Raw genomic sequence first — 15,160 nt, forward strand, 5'->3', positions numbered from 1 at the left:
TTGAAGCTCATCTTCCCAGATCTTCCTCCTGTTTTCGTGGCTTTTTTTGTGCATGACCAGTCAGTTTAATTAAGAGTTTCTTTCTTGAGCTTGGGTGGCAGCTTACTTATTGGAACAGCTTAACCAGTGGCCATACCACTTAAGAAAACAACACGCCACCCCCTATGAACTGCCCACAGACCCTCAGACCCCCCCCTCCCCCGGAACTCTAGGTAGTCCAGGCTAGCCTTGAATTTAGAGTGCTAGGGTTAAAGGCGTGGAGCACTCACTTTGAATCTGATCTCTGTATGCAAAGTGCTCCTCCTCCTCCTTCAAATGCTTGATATCTTTTATGGCCTCACAATAATGACACACGTGGCTATGGAGACCCCGGGGAAGGCTTGGCCTCTTCTAGCTGTGTGGGATGAACATTTTGCCTAACTGATGCGCCTTTTTCTCTCTGCTAAAATGGCTGATAATAGTTGCTTTTCACGACTGTGTGGAGGCTAAGTGTGTTTAGGCGCAGAAGCACCTAGAGCGTTGCCTGGCTCAAAGAAAGCCTGAGCTGCAATTGGGGATTTTCTTCCCATCCTAGTTGTCTGGAGATTCTGTGCACAGCTGACTGCTGTGGCCTCCTTTTGTGTCTGCTGTGCTGCGTGCCCCGGCAGCCGGTCAGTCTTAGAATTCAGCTCTTCCAGTTTGAAATTGTTTTTGAGTTTCTATTTTTATTCATATTTGATCATTTCCTGCCCACCATTCTCTCTCTGTGCCAGGAGTGAGATATCTTGAGGCCCTTGCTCCAGTAAACACATTTTCTCTATCTTTTCTTCTTTCTTTTTCTTTCTTTCTTTCTTTCTTTCTTTCTTTCTTTCTTTCTTTCTTTCTTTCTTTCTTTCTTTCTTTCTTTCTTTCTTTCCTTTCTTTCTCCCTCCCTCCCTCCCTCCCTCCCTCCTCCCTCCCTCCCTCCCTCCCTCCTTTCTTTCTTTCTTTCTTTCTTTTTTTTTTTTTTTTTTTTTTTTTTTTTTTTTTTTTTTTTTTTTTTTTTTTTTTTTTCTTTCTTTCTTTCTTTCTTTCTTTCTTCTGAGACAGGGCCTCAATATATTGCCCTGGCTAGGCTGGAGCTCATGATATAGACCAGGTTGGCCTCAAACTCACAGAGATTCATCCATCTGGGTCTGCCTCCTGAGTGCTGGGATTAAAGGTGTGTGTCTCCAGGTCCAGCTTTATCTTTTCTTTCCAAAAAAAAAATTTCTTTTTTGGTATTACGGTTCTCTCTCTCTCTCTCTCTCTCTCTCTCTCTCTCTCTCTCTCTCTCTCTCTCTCTCTGTGTGTGTGTGTGTGTGTGTGTGTGTGTGATTCAGAGGACTTGTGAGAGTAGTTTCCTCCTGCCTCGGTTTGGTCTAACTCAGGTTTTGCTGCAATCCCCCTTATCCACTGAGCCATCTCACCAGCCCACACCTGCTTTGCTTTTTATGTTTTGGCTTTGTGGAACTCACTCTGTACATCAGGCTGGCTGAGAACTCAAAAATCTACCTGCCTCTGCCTCCTGAGTTCTGGGATTAAAAAACCCACCTGGTTTTCTTTGCTATTTTTTGCCTTTCTGTTTCTCAATCTTTCAAGATGCCCCCCCTCCCCCCTTCGGTTTTTCAAGACAGGTTTTCTCTGTGTAACAGCCCTGGCTGTCCTGGAACTTACTCTGTAGACCAGGCTGACCTCAAACTCACAGAGAGCCACCTGGACCTGCCTCCTGAATGCTAGGATTAAAGTCGTGCATCACCACCGCCCAGCTCAAAGATGTCTTTAGGATTTCTAATCCTTCACTATCGTTTTTGAAGTTGGCTGTCATTCATACATAGAATGTATGTAATGTCCTCTCTCTCTCTCTCTCTCTCTCTCTCTCTCTCTCTCTCTCTCTCTCTCTCTCTCTCTCATGTAGTCCATGCTGGTCTCAACTCGATATGTCCGTGAGGGCAACCTTCAGCTTCTAATCTTCCTGCCTCCATCTTCAGAGAGTGCTGGGATTACAGGTGTGTGCTCCCACAGCCAATTCTGGGGCTAGAACTTGGGTCTTCCTGAATGTCAGGCAAGCACCTACTTAGCCCTGTTATTGTTGCTGATGTCATCATAGCATCCCGTTCTTTCATGGCTGTGTTAGCTCTTGTGACTTGGATGGTAGTGACTATATATATATTTTTTTTTCCGTTTTTCTTTTTTTTCTTTTTTGGCTGGCTTCAAACTCACAAAGATCAGCCTGGCTCGGCCTCTGGGATTAAAGGTGTGTGCTACCATCTCCTGCCTGTGACTGTATTTTTTGTGAGATTTCTTTTTTCCTGCCTTTTCTCTATACCCCCTAGGTCATTTGTCTTCTCTTGTCTTCTGTTTGGAAATGTGTAGTTATCTGTCTTGGAAGTCTCACTGCTTGGGAGGTAGAAGCAGGAGGGTCAGTAAAGAATTCAGGTCTAGTCTTAGGTCTGTATCAAGTTTGAGGGCAGCCTGGACTACGTGAGAATATGCCTGAAAAATACGGACAGGTTAGAGCTCTTGCTGCTTAAGCATGAGGACCAGAGTTCGGGTCCCAACACCCACTCGAAAAGCTGGGCAGGGCTGTGCCTGAGCGTCCGTTAGTTGGAGTGCTTTGGGGCGTGGAGACAGACTGTTTCTGGGCTTGCTGGCCTCCAGCCTGGCTCCAGGTTCAGTGAGGGAGCGCTGGAGAGGGAGAGGAGAGGAGAGGCCACCCAACCCATGCTATCTCTGTAAAAAGGTACTTTTCCCCCTGATGGTTGTTTTGAGACAGTTGTTGCTGTGTGGCTGACCTTGAGGTCTACCCCTCTGCCTCAACCTTCTCCCCCAAGTGCCTGGAACACAGGGCCAGGCATATCTGGTGCAGGCTTTTGCTGATTTTCTTTTTGGCCTTGTATGACTCAGAAGTGAGAGTACGCTAGATGCTTAGGCGCCTGGGTTTCCGCCTGGCTCTGCCTCTGCCTAAACCCAACCCTGAGAATGCCTGTCTTTTTATAAGTTAATTCACTAATTTAACCATTGTTATTATTTGAGATAAGATCTCTGACACACTTATGTAGCCCTCTGTAGGTGAGGCTGGCCTTGAGCATCCTGATTTCACCTGGAACTCCTGCCTCAGCCTTGGGGATGGAAGTGGGCAGAGCCGGGATTACAGAAGCAGAACCCCTCCCCCCATGAATTCCAGCCTTTTATAGTTTCATCTTTGTCAGCAAGGGCTTGTGGGAGACTCTAAATTCTTTCATGAAAACAGCTCCTCAGGTATGGCAGACAGCTGACGGCCTTCACTGGGCTTTCCATATGCCATGTTCTATCTCCAGCAGGGCAAACAAAACAAAACAGACCCTGCCCAATCAGCTGTGGTCTTAAGCACCTCCCTGCCCCCTGGGTTTTAGAGATGCCAGGGCCTCCAAGTTGGGAGGACCAGAAATACTCTAATTTGATTGCCTTGTCTTATTTGTTTTGAGACAGCATCTCACTCAGCTCCTACTGGCCTCCAAGTTCTTGGGATCCTCCGGCATCAGCTGTCCAAGTGCTGAAATCAGGGGCATGCACCATCGTACCTTGGTGGTTTTTTGTTTGTTTGTTTGTTTGTTTTTGTTTGTTTGTTTATTTGATTTGGTTCTGGGAATGGAACACAGATGCTAAATCAGCAGTCTGCCACTGTGCTACATCCCTGGCTTTGTTTGTTTATTTGTGTGTGTTGGTGTTTATTCAGAGGCAAGGTGTTAGTGTCCCAGGTTGACCTGGGCTTTCTCTGTGTAGCTACGTAGGATGGTCTTCTTGCAACCTGGGGTGCTAGGGTAGGGTTATGTGTGCCACCAAGCCTGATTTATGGGATGCTGGTGATTAGGCTAGAGTTACACCCCCCTAGCCTTGTGTGTGTGTGTGTGTGTGTGTGTGTGTGTGTGTGTGTGTGAAACTGGGCAATTGCAAAGTGTGTGTGCATGCATATGTGTACGAGTGCGTGTGCGTGCGTGCGTGCGTGCGTGCGTGCGTGTGTGTGTGTGTGTGTGTGTGTGTGTGTGTGTGTAAAAATGTGGGCAAGAAAGAAGTGTGTGTAGAGGTCAGACAACTTGGGACATGGGCATTTGGTTTTTTTCCTTCCATCATGTGGGTCCCAGGGATCAAACTCAGATCATCAGGCTTGGCCACAAGTTCCTCTACTTACTGAGCCATCTTGTCAACCCACAGAAGGAATTCTTAACTCTAAAGTTGTGCTCCAGCTTCTGGTATGATGCCTCACTCTGAACCTACTGCTTTGCCCAAGCAGCCTTTAGAAGTTCATTTATCCCAAACTCTTTCACTCCGGAGGTTGAAGTGGTCCTTAGGGGATGCATTCTTTCCATAAGGAAGTCCCTCTCTAATTACCTGCTGATTGTGACCTGTCTGGAGCCTGCGGGCTTAAGCTGAGTGGACTCATTTGCATATCATTGGAGCCTTTGATACTCTTTTTTTTTTTTTTTTTTTTTTTTTGGTTTTTCGAGACAGGGTTTCTGTGTAGCTTTGCGCCTTTCCTGGAACTCACTTGGTAGCCCAGGCTGGCCTCGAACTCACAGAGATCCGCCTGGCTCTGCCTCCCAAGTGCTGGGATTAAAGGCGTGCGCCACCACCGCCCGGCTGATACTCTTTTTTATTTAAATTTTTAGCATCTAATTTTTCCGGGTAAAATATCATGTGTGTGTGTGTGTGTGTGTGTGTGTGTGTGTGTGTGTGTGTGTTGAGACAAAGCCTGTGCACCCCAGGGAGGATGTTTGATTTTGTGATGGTTGAAGATTTGGGGGAAGCTGGAGGTCCCGGAGTAGGATTTGAGTTTGAGGGGCAGGTAGGGTGGGGAGGCAGGGATGGGCTTTAAGTCCCCGGGACTAGCCTTTAGGCCCTCCTTGTAGGGTGGGGCTGGTTTTTTAAAAACTGGCTTTGCCTTAGCTCCATTCCTTCAGCCCAGAGGAGGTGGCAGCCACAAGTCCCCAGCCACTGCACCCAGAGCGCAGGGGAAGCCTCCACACTTGCCACCCCAGCAGCTACCATCACCGGGTAAGTGTCAGAACGCCAGGGACTGGAGAGTTTCAGGGTCTTGCTTTCGTATTTTGCAGGGGTGGGAAGGCACAGAGAGGTTGGGTTGCCTGCTTAGGAGCCCACAGCTGGCAAGGGAAGCCTACAGAAGCCAGGCTTTAGCAGTCACTGGGAAGCTGGGGGTGGTGGGGTCAGGGCTTGGGGAGAGGCAGTTTTCTTACTAGAGTCACTTAAAAAAAAAAAAGACTTTTTATTTATTTGTGTGCATGTGCGCCAATGGATGCGCACCGGTCTATGTGTGCTAAGGTGCACATGTGGAGGTCAGAGGACAGTTTTCAGGAGTCAGTTCTCTCCTTCCAGCATGTGGATCCCAGGCATTGAACTCAGTCATCAGACCTGGCAGCAAGTCCTTTGTCCACTGAGCCATCTTGCCAACTGGTGTATGTGCTGTGTGTACGAGTGCTGTGTGTGTGTGCGTGTGCTGTGTGCGTGTGCTGTGTGTGTGTGTGTGGGGGGGGCCGCTTGGGCATGCGGGCTTGCCTGCCGTGGCTTGAGTATGGAGGACACCTTTTGGGAATTGGTTCTCTTTTCATTGTTGCATCATCCAGGGCTCGAACTCTGGGTATCTGGCTTGTTTGGCGAGCACTGTTATCCACCACACCATCTCACTCATCCTGGACTCAACTTTTATTCATTTTCTTGCCTTGCTTTTTTGGTAAATTATATCCGTGTCAGAGTTCATGGGAATTAGTCAAAATAGAAATTATCCCAGGCTTCTGAAAGTTCATATTAGTTACCAGCCACACGCACCCTTTGTACCCCTTCCTTTTGCGCATTCCTGCGCCCATAGTCCCTTCATAAGGAACAGCATATGCTCTACTGCTGAGAGTCCACCCCTCTCATTTTATTCTGCAGCAGCAGCGGCTAAGGCTGGCCTTGAACTTGCTCTGTAGCCCAGGCAGACTGAACATGTGACCCTCCTGCCTCACCTTCCCAAGTGCTGGGGTAACAGGCTTGTGTTTTTACCCTTCTTTCTCCCTCCCTCTGTCCCTCCCTATTTTTAATTCTAACTGCACAGTTCAATGCATTTATACTGTACAGCTGTCCTTGTCCCCTGACTTCCTTTCTCCCCCCCCCCCCAGCCCCTGGGACCTACTCTTCAGCTTCCTCTTTCAGTGAATTGGTAGTTCTGGGTTCCTTGTCACAGCATTTACCCTTTTGTTTGAATAGGTTTTTCTTCCTTTTTAAAGGCAGAATAATATTCCACTGCATAGACATGCCACAAATTTGTTTACCCATTCGCCCACTCAGAACTTTTGGACTATTTTTGTCCGGGTTATTTGAGAACACTGCTGTAATGCTTCTGGTGTGCAGGTAACTGTTCATATGCCTGCCAGGGGTTAGCTTTACAGGACTGAGCCTCCAAATCTGTCTTACATTTTTTTATTTCCCCTTTAAGACAGGGTCTCTAGCCCAGGTTGGCTTGTCCTGGCTATGTAGCCAAAGGTGACCCTGTGAACTGATCCTGTCCCCACCTTCCAAGTGCTGGGATCACAGGCAAACACCTTGTCTAGCATTGTTTTTGTTTTTTTGCTTTTGTTTTTTGAGACAGGGTCTTATTGTGTAGCTGGAGCTGCCTCGTAACATCCAAGATTATAGGAGAGCACCCATACGCACAGCTTGAATAGTGTTGCTTTAGGAGTCCAAGCCTGCTTCCTAATCCATGGAAAGGACTAGAACTACTGTGGCTAGCTTCCCTGATACCTTTGGAAGCAGCATGGGGCAGGGCCTGTAAACAGGGAAGTGAGGCATGTGGACAGCCTGATTACCCCATAAGCTGGAGATGTTTGGGAAAGGGGCAGGGAAGGGCGGGCCTCATTCTGTGTGTCTGTGTCATGTGAATCCTTTCCGGTGTCTAACAGGTTGGATTCCCAGCTGCTGTGCCAAGGCCCTTAGGTGCCAAGTCCCAGGTATAGCCTTGGGAAACCCTTTTCTTCTCCAATGGGTGGTTTCCAGGGTGCCCAGTGCACACCTGAGACCCAGAAACAAAGGTAGCACCAATCTGAATATGGCCTGTGGACTGACTGACTTCTTCCCTCCCTCCTTTTTTTTTTTTTTTTTTTTTTTTTTTTTTGTGGTTCCTGGAACTTGCTCTGTAGACCAGGCTAGCTTCTTTTTAGATTTCCCCGCCCCCAGCTGAGGACCGAACCCAGGGCCTTGCGCTTGCTAAGCAAGAGCTCTGTCACTGAGCTAAATTCCCCCCAGGCTAGCTTCTTAATTCAGAGATCCACTTGCCTCTGCCTCCCAAGCACTAGGATTAAAGGTGTGCGCCACCACTGTTACTGGTTTTCTTACATGTTCATACCCCTGATAAACTCTTAACTTGTAAGAGCAGACAGAGTGAGAAATGAGCAATGATGATTGATTGCACAATAGAATAGTCAGAGTTGGGAATGGGGCTCCTTTTGGTAGGTGCTTGACTAACGTGCTGGAAGCCCTGGGTTTTCCCAGCAATGCAGCAACCAGGCATGGTGGTGCACACTAAAATCCTACCACTAAGGAGGTGGAGGCAGGGAATCAGGAGTTAAGGTCATCTCCTGCTACATAAGTAAGTTGAAGGTCAGCCTGGGCTACATGAGACCCTGTCTCATAAATAAAAATGGGGCTGGGGAGATGGCTCAGCAGACAAGAGCATTTATTGCTCTTGCAGAGAACCCGAGTTTGGTTCCCGGTAGCCACAGTGGGCAACTCAGAACCACCTGTAGCTCTGAAGGCACTGTCACTGGTGTGTACATACCCACATGCATACATAATTCAAACAATAAGTATTTAAGAAGACAATTATAATAAGTACACTCAGAAAATAAAGTTTAATTTTCATTCATTGTGTGTGGACGTCTGTGTGCACGGGCAGGCCATCATGCACTCCTGAAGGTCAGAGGACAACTTAGAGAGGTTCTTCCCCTCTACCGTTTGGGTGCTGGGGATTGAACTCAGGTTGTCAGCTTGTTGGCAAGCTCCCTTGCGTGCTGAGCCATCTTGCTGGCCCACAAGTACACTTTAATACAAATAATGTGACTGTGGTTGCTCATAAAAATACCTATTATTTGTTTATTCAAGATGGATTTACTCTATATCCCAGGCTGGCTTCAAAATTGATCCTTCTGCCTCCAGAGTGCTCGGGTCACAGGTGAACATTGCCAAGCAATCTTATGTTGTTTTCACACCCCTCCCACCTCTTCCTGAGATGGTTTCGCGGAGCCCAGGCTAGCCTAGAACATGCTAGCTCTGTAGTCACTGATGACCTCGAACTTCTGATCTTCCTGCCTCCACCTTTGAAGGGCTGGGATCCTAGGTGTGGACTCTCCACCCTAATCCTTCTTTTGGGAATGACAAGATGAAGTGTATGAAATAATGTAGCATTGAGCTTGGGCACTGGAGGGGTACAGGTGATGAGTGAGTTAAGGGCAGCATATGCTGGGGCTTGGATGCATTGGGAAGAGATGCTTCACTTACGGGCAGAGTAGATCAGAAGGGTGCAAGATTCCATTCCATCAAGCTATTCAGAATGACATGGGATTTAAAACTTTACCAGTTGTTTATTTCTGGGATTTTTTTCATCTAGCACTTCTGGATTATGGTTGAAATCACAAATAGGGTCAACTTCAGGTTTCCTCATTCATGATTTTATCCAGAGCACAGGTAGGATGCCACTGGCTCTCCAAGAGGCTTGTACCCCAACCCCCACAGACAGTGCCCCCCTTCCAAGGTGATAAGGAAGTGTGGTGTCTGGATTTCCCCATCAGCCCCTGGCGATCCAGGCAAGCCACAGCAGCTTTGCTTTCTCCTTTGTAAGTGAGTGCATCGTGACTAACTCCTTCCAGGATGAGCCTGGGGTTACAGGAGCTGGTGAGGTATGTGCTTGGCACACAGCCTGGTGTGTAGGAAAACGACTCGGGAAAGTTGAAAGTTTTATGAATGTCATTAAATCTTTTCACAAGAAACAAAGATACCCAAGCGGGCTCTCGTCCTGACTGTGAGCAAGTGGCCCCCTTATTAACCCCAACTTCTGAAGATGTGTTTTTTTTCTTGAAGAGCTGGGAATGGAACCCAGGGCTGCTTCATGAATAATATTCAGATGCTCTACACATTCAGCCCAGCCTTTTTTTCATTTGGTTTTTCAAGACAAGGTTTCTCTGGTTTGGCTGTGTATGTGTAGGCTGGAGAACAGCTTTGGGTGTCTGTCATTCCTCAGGAAGCTGTTCACTTCCTTTGAGGCAGGGTCTCTCTCAGTGGCCTGGAGTAGGCTAGGCTGGTTGACTGAGCCCTAGGGATTTGCCTATCTCTACTTCCTTAGCCTTGGGATGACATGGGTGTGTCACTACATCTGACTTTGTGTGTGTCGTTTTTTCAAGACAGGGTTTCTCTGTTAACAGCCCTTGCTGTCCTGGAACTTGCTCTCTAGGCTAGGCTGGCCTCGAACTCACAGAGATCTGCCTGCCTCTGCCTACCACCGCCCGGCAGTCTTAATTTCTTAATCTGAAATATGAGTAACAAGGTTCCTAGGCTCTAGGGCTTCAGGGGAGTGAGCAAGGATCTGGGAAGTGTCCTGAGGCATGTGGAGCAAAAGACACCTGAGGTTTGGAGGTAGAGTGGGCTTGCACCCCCCCCCCAACTCCCTAAGACAGGGTTTCTCTGTGTAATCCTTGCTGTCCTTGAACTCACAGAGATCCACCTGCCTCTGCTTCCAGAGTGCTGGATTAAAGGCGTGTGCCACCACTGCCTGGCAGAAGTGCTTGGGATTTTGACGCCACTTTGAATGCTCTGATCTTGGAAGCTAAGCAACTTAGGGCCTGGCTAATGCTTGGATGGGAGAAGTACCTGGGTCTTTGGTGGATATGACAGTCATAAGCCTGAGGACAGTGATTGATATCCAGCACCCTTGTGAAAAAACAGAAGAGGTCTAAGCACTTGGGAAGGCTAAGGTGGGAGGACCCCTGATGTTGGAGGCCACCCTGGCCTACATAGTGAGAGCCAGGGCAGCTTGGGCTACATAGTGAAACCTTGCCTCAAAAAAAAAAAAGGGGGGGGGAGGGCATGGAGGTGGCTGTGCAAGCTTGGGGGCCGACATCAAATCCTGGCACCCATGCTAACAGCTGGGAAGATGTGCATATACTGAATGAACATGAATATGTATACATGTGTGTGTGCATGCATGCATGCACACACACACACACACACACACACACACACACACACACACACACACACACACACTGAGCCTGGGAGCTAGCACATGGCCCCTGGCTCACCCTAGGAATCCCACTTTGTCCCAGTTCTTCCCCACAGAGACTCTTCCACGGAGACTGGTCTTCTACATCCACTCCTTCGGTTTCTAGCTGGGAAAAGCCTTCAGCTTAGAACATTGCTGAATTAAATCTAAATTAATTGAGATTTAATAAAATAAAACATAGAGTTCTCCAGTCTTAGTAGCTGTATTTCAGATGCTCAGGCGTGACACGTGGTCAGTGGCTGCCACATCCCACAGCACAGTGTCTGCTGGGCCCTGGTCCTCTTGTTGTTGCTGCGCATCGTTTATTTACCCAGTCCTGTACCTGACGGACCCAGCTATGCTTGTGATTTGTTGATGATATCAGGCAGGGTGATGAGGCTGGTGGTCCTAGTGTAACTGTTCTGTAGAGGCTTTTTAAAGACCCGTGAATGGGACCCAAGACCTTGATCATGGTAGGTGGGTGCTCTATCACTGAACCACACCCCAGCCCCTCTCTACTAGCAGTCTCTACCACTGAGCCACACCCCAGCCCCTCACTGGGGATTCTAGGCAGGGCTCTACCACAGAGCCACACCCCAGCCCCTCACTGGGGGATTCTAGGCAGGTGCTCTACCACTGAGCCACACTCCCAGTCCCTCACTGGGGGATTCTAGGCAGGGGCTCTACCACTGAGCCACACCTCAGCCCCTCACTGGGGGATTCTAGGCAGGTTCTCTACCACTGAGCCACACCCCAGCCCCTCACTGGGGATTCTAGGCAGGGGCTCTACCACTGAGCCACACCCCAGCCCCTCACTGGGGATTCTAGGCAGGGGCTCTACCACTGAGCCACACTCCCAGTCCCTCACTGGGGGATTCTAGGCAGGGGCTCTATCACTGAGCCAGCCGTCCCAGCTCTTTGTATCTTTTATTGAGACAGTTAGAGTGGCCCTGGCTAGCCTTTGTCCACTCTAGTCCAGAGTGGCTTTGACCTTTCCGTCCTCTGGCCTCAGCCTCCTGAGTAGCTCCAGTGACTGTCCTGTGCCACCATTCCTGGTTTTGCGCCTGCTTTAGGATTGCAGCTCCATGCTCAGAGGGCATCATTGGCTTGCCTGGTCACTGGGAACCCCCCTCCCACCAGCTGTCCTTATTCCCAGCTTGGGAGGCAGTAGTTGGGGCCCCTTGGATCCCTGGCAGTGACAGGAGCCGTTGGTGGCATCCGGGCCCCAACGCTTCTGGGTTTTGCTTGCTGGGTTTCACAAGCCCAGGCAGGGGAAGGCCTAGGCCCTGCACTTCCGCACAGCCGGGGCAGGAAGAACTGGCGGCTGATGTAAGCCTTTGCGCAAACCCCTGGCTACTGGCTTCCGGACCCGCCATCTGCCACATCAGGGAGGAAGCCTAGGGCTTGTCAGGGCCCAGAGGCCCTACTTCTCCGGGACTCAGGCAGCATGGATGTGCTGACCGGCCACAAGGGCCCTTGGGCCGCAGGAGTTTGCAGCTGGACTCTGGGCTGCAGAAGTTGGCCGCAGTGACGGTGGCTGGACGTAGACCATGGTAACAGGCATGTGGTCAGAGGGTGTGTGCTGTCTAGCTACCGCTGCCCCTACTCGGCGTAATTAATGAGGAAGCCCTGCCTTTGGCCAACTCAGTTTTCCTGTGTCGACCCCAAAGGGCCTGGGGGTATATTTTGGGATCTTTCCCGTTTGAGAGGTGGTCAGTGGGCACTTGTATACAGGGCTTGCATGGGGGGGCTTTTGGGGACCCAGAAGCTGGAATGTGTATATACATGGGTGGAGTCTGTGAGTTCCCTGTGGCTTAGACCAGGGGCCCCCCTGGCATTTGAGCCACATCGCATCCTGTCTGTGTGTCCAATGTAATGTTACTTGCATGTGTTGTTGCAAACAGTGCCTACCTCTCAGGGACTAAAGAAGGCCCTGTGTGTTTACACGAAGCCCTCCTCTGGGGACTGGCCAGGATGGGCCCCTGGCGGGTGCTGGGTTGGGGTGCTGGGCCTAGTTATGTGTTCAGGGCTCACTGCCTCTCTTATGGTTTGTGTTGGGGAGAGCTTGAAATCTCCCACAGAACATTTGGCCTATTTACTATTGTTCCTAAAACTATCATATCCATTATACAGTTCTTGTTAAATGCATGCCTCCCACCTGGTTTTTGTTTTTAAATAGTATATATTTTTTTGTAGTGCTGAAGATTGAACCTAGGTCCTCATGCATACTCTACAAATACTCTACGTTACTTCCCCAGACCGAGGATGGGTATTTTAGACAGGGTCTCATCCTGTAGCCCAGACTACCTGGAATCTGCTACGTAGCTCAGGCTGGCCTTGGATTGCCTCTGTTCTCCTGTCGATAACCGATGGAAACTATCATTGGCAGGCTCCATCTTTTTAAAAACTTCTTGTCTTTTGAGACAGGGGCTCGCTGTGTAGCCCAGGCTAGCTTGGAACTTGCCATCCTTCTGCCTCAGCTCACAAGGGTTGGAATTGTACATGTATTCCTGACTTTTGCTGTTTTCCTCTCACCTTGTGATGGTTCCACATGTCACACCTCTCAGGTTGGGCTCTGAGATGTCCTGCAGGGGGGGTCACTGCTCTTTGGCCATGCCAAGGCCTTTCCTCTTGGGGCGTCTGCTTTTCCACCAGTTACATGGGCACTGTAAGTGTCTAGTGGTTGTTCAGTTACAATCACTGGACACTCAGGCTCTTGCACATCATGGGTAACTGTGGGGTCCTTGGGGATGTTGGTGTCCTGTGCTGAGGTCAGAACATGAGCTCCCTCTCCAGTAACCATTACACTCTGGTTCGCCTGGGTGGTCGCTGGGGGCCCCCTACTCCCATTCCAGACTGGACTCAGGCTTACATCTGCAGCCAGAGTAGTAAAACTATTCTGTGTGTGTGTGTGGGTGCTCAGGGGAAGTCTAGCAGTCTTCCTTGGTTGCTATGGTGATTGGGCCCATAGGGTGTGGCCCGGGCTGGCTAAGGGGTGCCTTTTGATCTCTCTGGCAGTGAAGGATTCTTGCAGTGAGGGGGGCCCTTGGGATGGTGGTCCAGGTGGTTTACTGGTTTGCTGGCTGCCTGACAGGGGCCCCCCCCCCTTTCTCTGCAGGCGAGGCCTTCTTGGGCAGCTTTGTGGCCAGCGGGATGGGGCCCTCGGCCTCGTCTCAGGGGAGCCCAGTATCCCTGACTTCTGACCTCTCCTTCCGCTCCCCCACCCCCAGCAACCTGCCTATGGTGCAGCTGTGGGCTGCCCGAGCCCATGAAGGTAAGGAGTGGGCCAGATGGGAGGGGCTGAGGGCTGCTGGGCCACTGTCTCAACCATGATAGCAATTTTTTGTCCCCAACACCATTCTCGACAACTTTCTCACAGTGGCCTCCGTTTTTTTCCCTCTAGTACTCAGTGCTTATCTTGTTACCACAGGGCCTTTGCACAAGCTGTTTACACCTCTGCTTGCAGCCTCTCACCCCAGCCCACTGGCTCCTCCTTCATGGGCTGCTTAAGCAGTCGCTCCTCTCCCTGCTATGTGGTTATTCCCAGGTGGTGTGCCGTCTTGAGGTCAGGGGCTGGTGTTTATTCAGTGAGAACTATCCCCCGCCCCCACACTTACTCCCACCTCATGCCCCAGCTATTGTGGGGAGCCTCAGGCCTGCGTACTCTGAGCTTTTTTTTTTTTTTTTTTTTTTCTCGGCAGTGCTGGGAATTGAACAAATCTAAGCCCCCATGCATGGGAGGCATGCCTCCTCCACCTCTGGCTCTGGTGGATTTGGGGTATTGCTTGGTTGAGGTTAGGGCCCTCTTATGTCTTGTGGACCCTGTGGGCTCCCCTAGAATCTGGGATACTGTAGTTCTGGGAGGCCCCTGTTGCCTGCTTTAGGTTGTCTCAGTCATTCCCTATTTCCTGGGGTTGGAGACAGAATGAATGCCCACCAGCATGGGGTTGTGGGCTGCTGAATTTTGCTCATCGGTTGCTGGAAGTGTCCCTGTCAGGCATGATAGCGTGGTCCTTCCTGTACAGAGGAGGTCACTAAGGCTGTTCTTCTTGGGCCTTTTGAGACAGGCACCTGAGTCCAGGAACCAGTATATATGTCTTGCACAGGGAGGGCTGTATCCCCTCTGCTGGGTGTTTGCCATGGTCTGGGATACTGGATGCTTGTGTGGGCTGGTGTTCTGAGTCCCTCCCACTGAGTTCAGCCTGGGTGAGTGGTGAGCAGAGGCTTGGCGCAGGTCACCTCTCCTGTGTCACCAGTTCAGTCCTCAGTCCTTCCTGAGATGCTGATAGCAAACACATATGCCACTGACGTGGCCTGGTCCTGGGGCTGCGTTTTTGGGCCCTCTCCATCCTCTGCAGCAGTCTGGGAAAGGGGCTGAGGTACCCATCTTGCAATATGAAAGCAGAGGGTCCCGCTACGAACAGCTTGAACACTGGTTCATGTTCTCTGCGATGCTGTAGACCGCCAGTCTGTTTTGTTTCTCGACTTGTGTTGTGGGTTGCCTTGTCTTGTTTAGTTTTCAAGACAAAGTCTTACTATGTAGTGCTGGCTGGCCTAGAATTCACTGTGTCGACCAGAATGGCCTTGAATTTGACGCAATTCTCCTGCCTCTGCTTTTCAAGTATTGGGATTACACGTGTGAAGCCACCATTCTGGACAACCCCCTTTTATTTATTTTTTGTTTGTTTGTTTATTTTGAGACAAGGGGTCTTTCTTACTGTGTAGCCCAGGCTGGCCTCGCACTCGCAGCGATTCACCTGCCTCTGCCTCTGCTGGGTTAAAGGCGTGCGCCACCAAGTGCTCAGCTATCAGGTGGTCTTTAATGTATCAGGTGATGTGGAGAAAAAGACGTCAGCCATGCCTTGCATCCCTAACCTC

The 15,160-nt window shown here is 49.9% G+C and overlaps 1 protein-coding gene across 1 annotated transcript in view; it reads left to right on the forward strand.

Annotated features, from left to right (window-relative positions):
* The window catches only part of Tnrc18 (trinucleotide repeat containing 18), a 99,926-nt gene that overhangs the window by 12,174 nt on the left and 72,592 nt on the right, over positions 1-15,160 (forward strand). Inside the window, 1 exon segment of the mRNA XM_037198535.1 lies at positions 13,401-13,556. Within this exon segment, the coding sequence (XP_037054430.1) occupies positions 13,401-13,556 (156 nt within the window).

This window comes from Peromyscus leucopus, chromosome 23, assembly GCF_004664715.2.
Source record: "Peromyscus leucopus breed LL Stock chromosome 23, UCI_PerLeu_2.1, whole genome shotgun sequence".
Classification (NCBI taxonomy): domain Eukaryota; kingdom Metazoa; phylum Chordata; class Mammalia; order Rodentia; family Cricetidae; genus Peromyscus; species Peromyscus leucopus.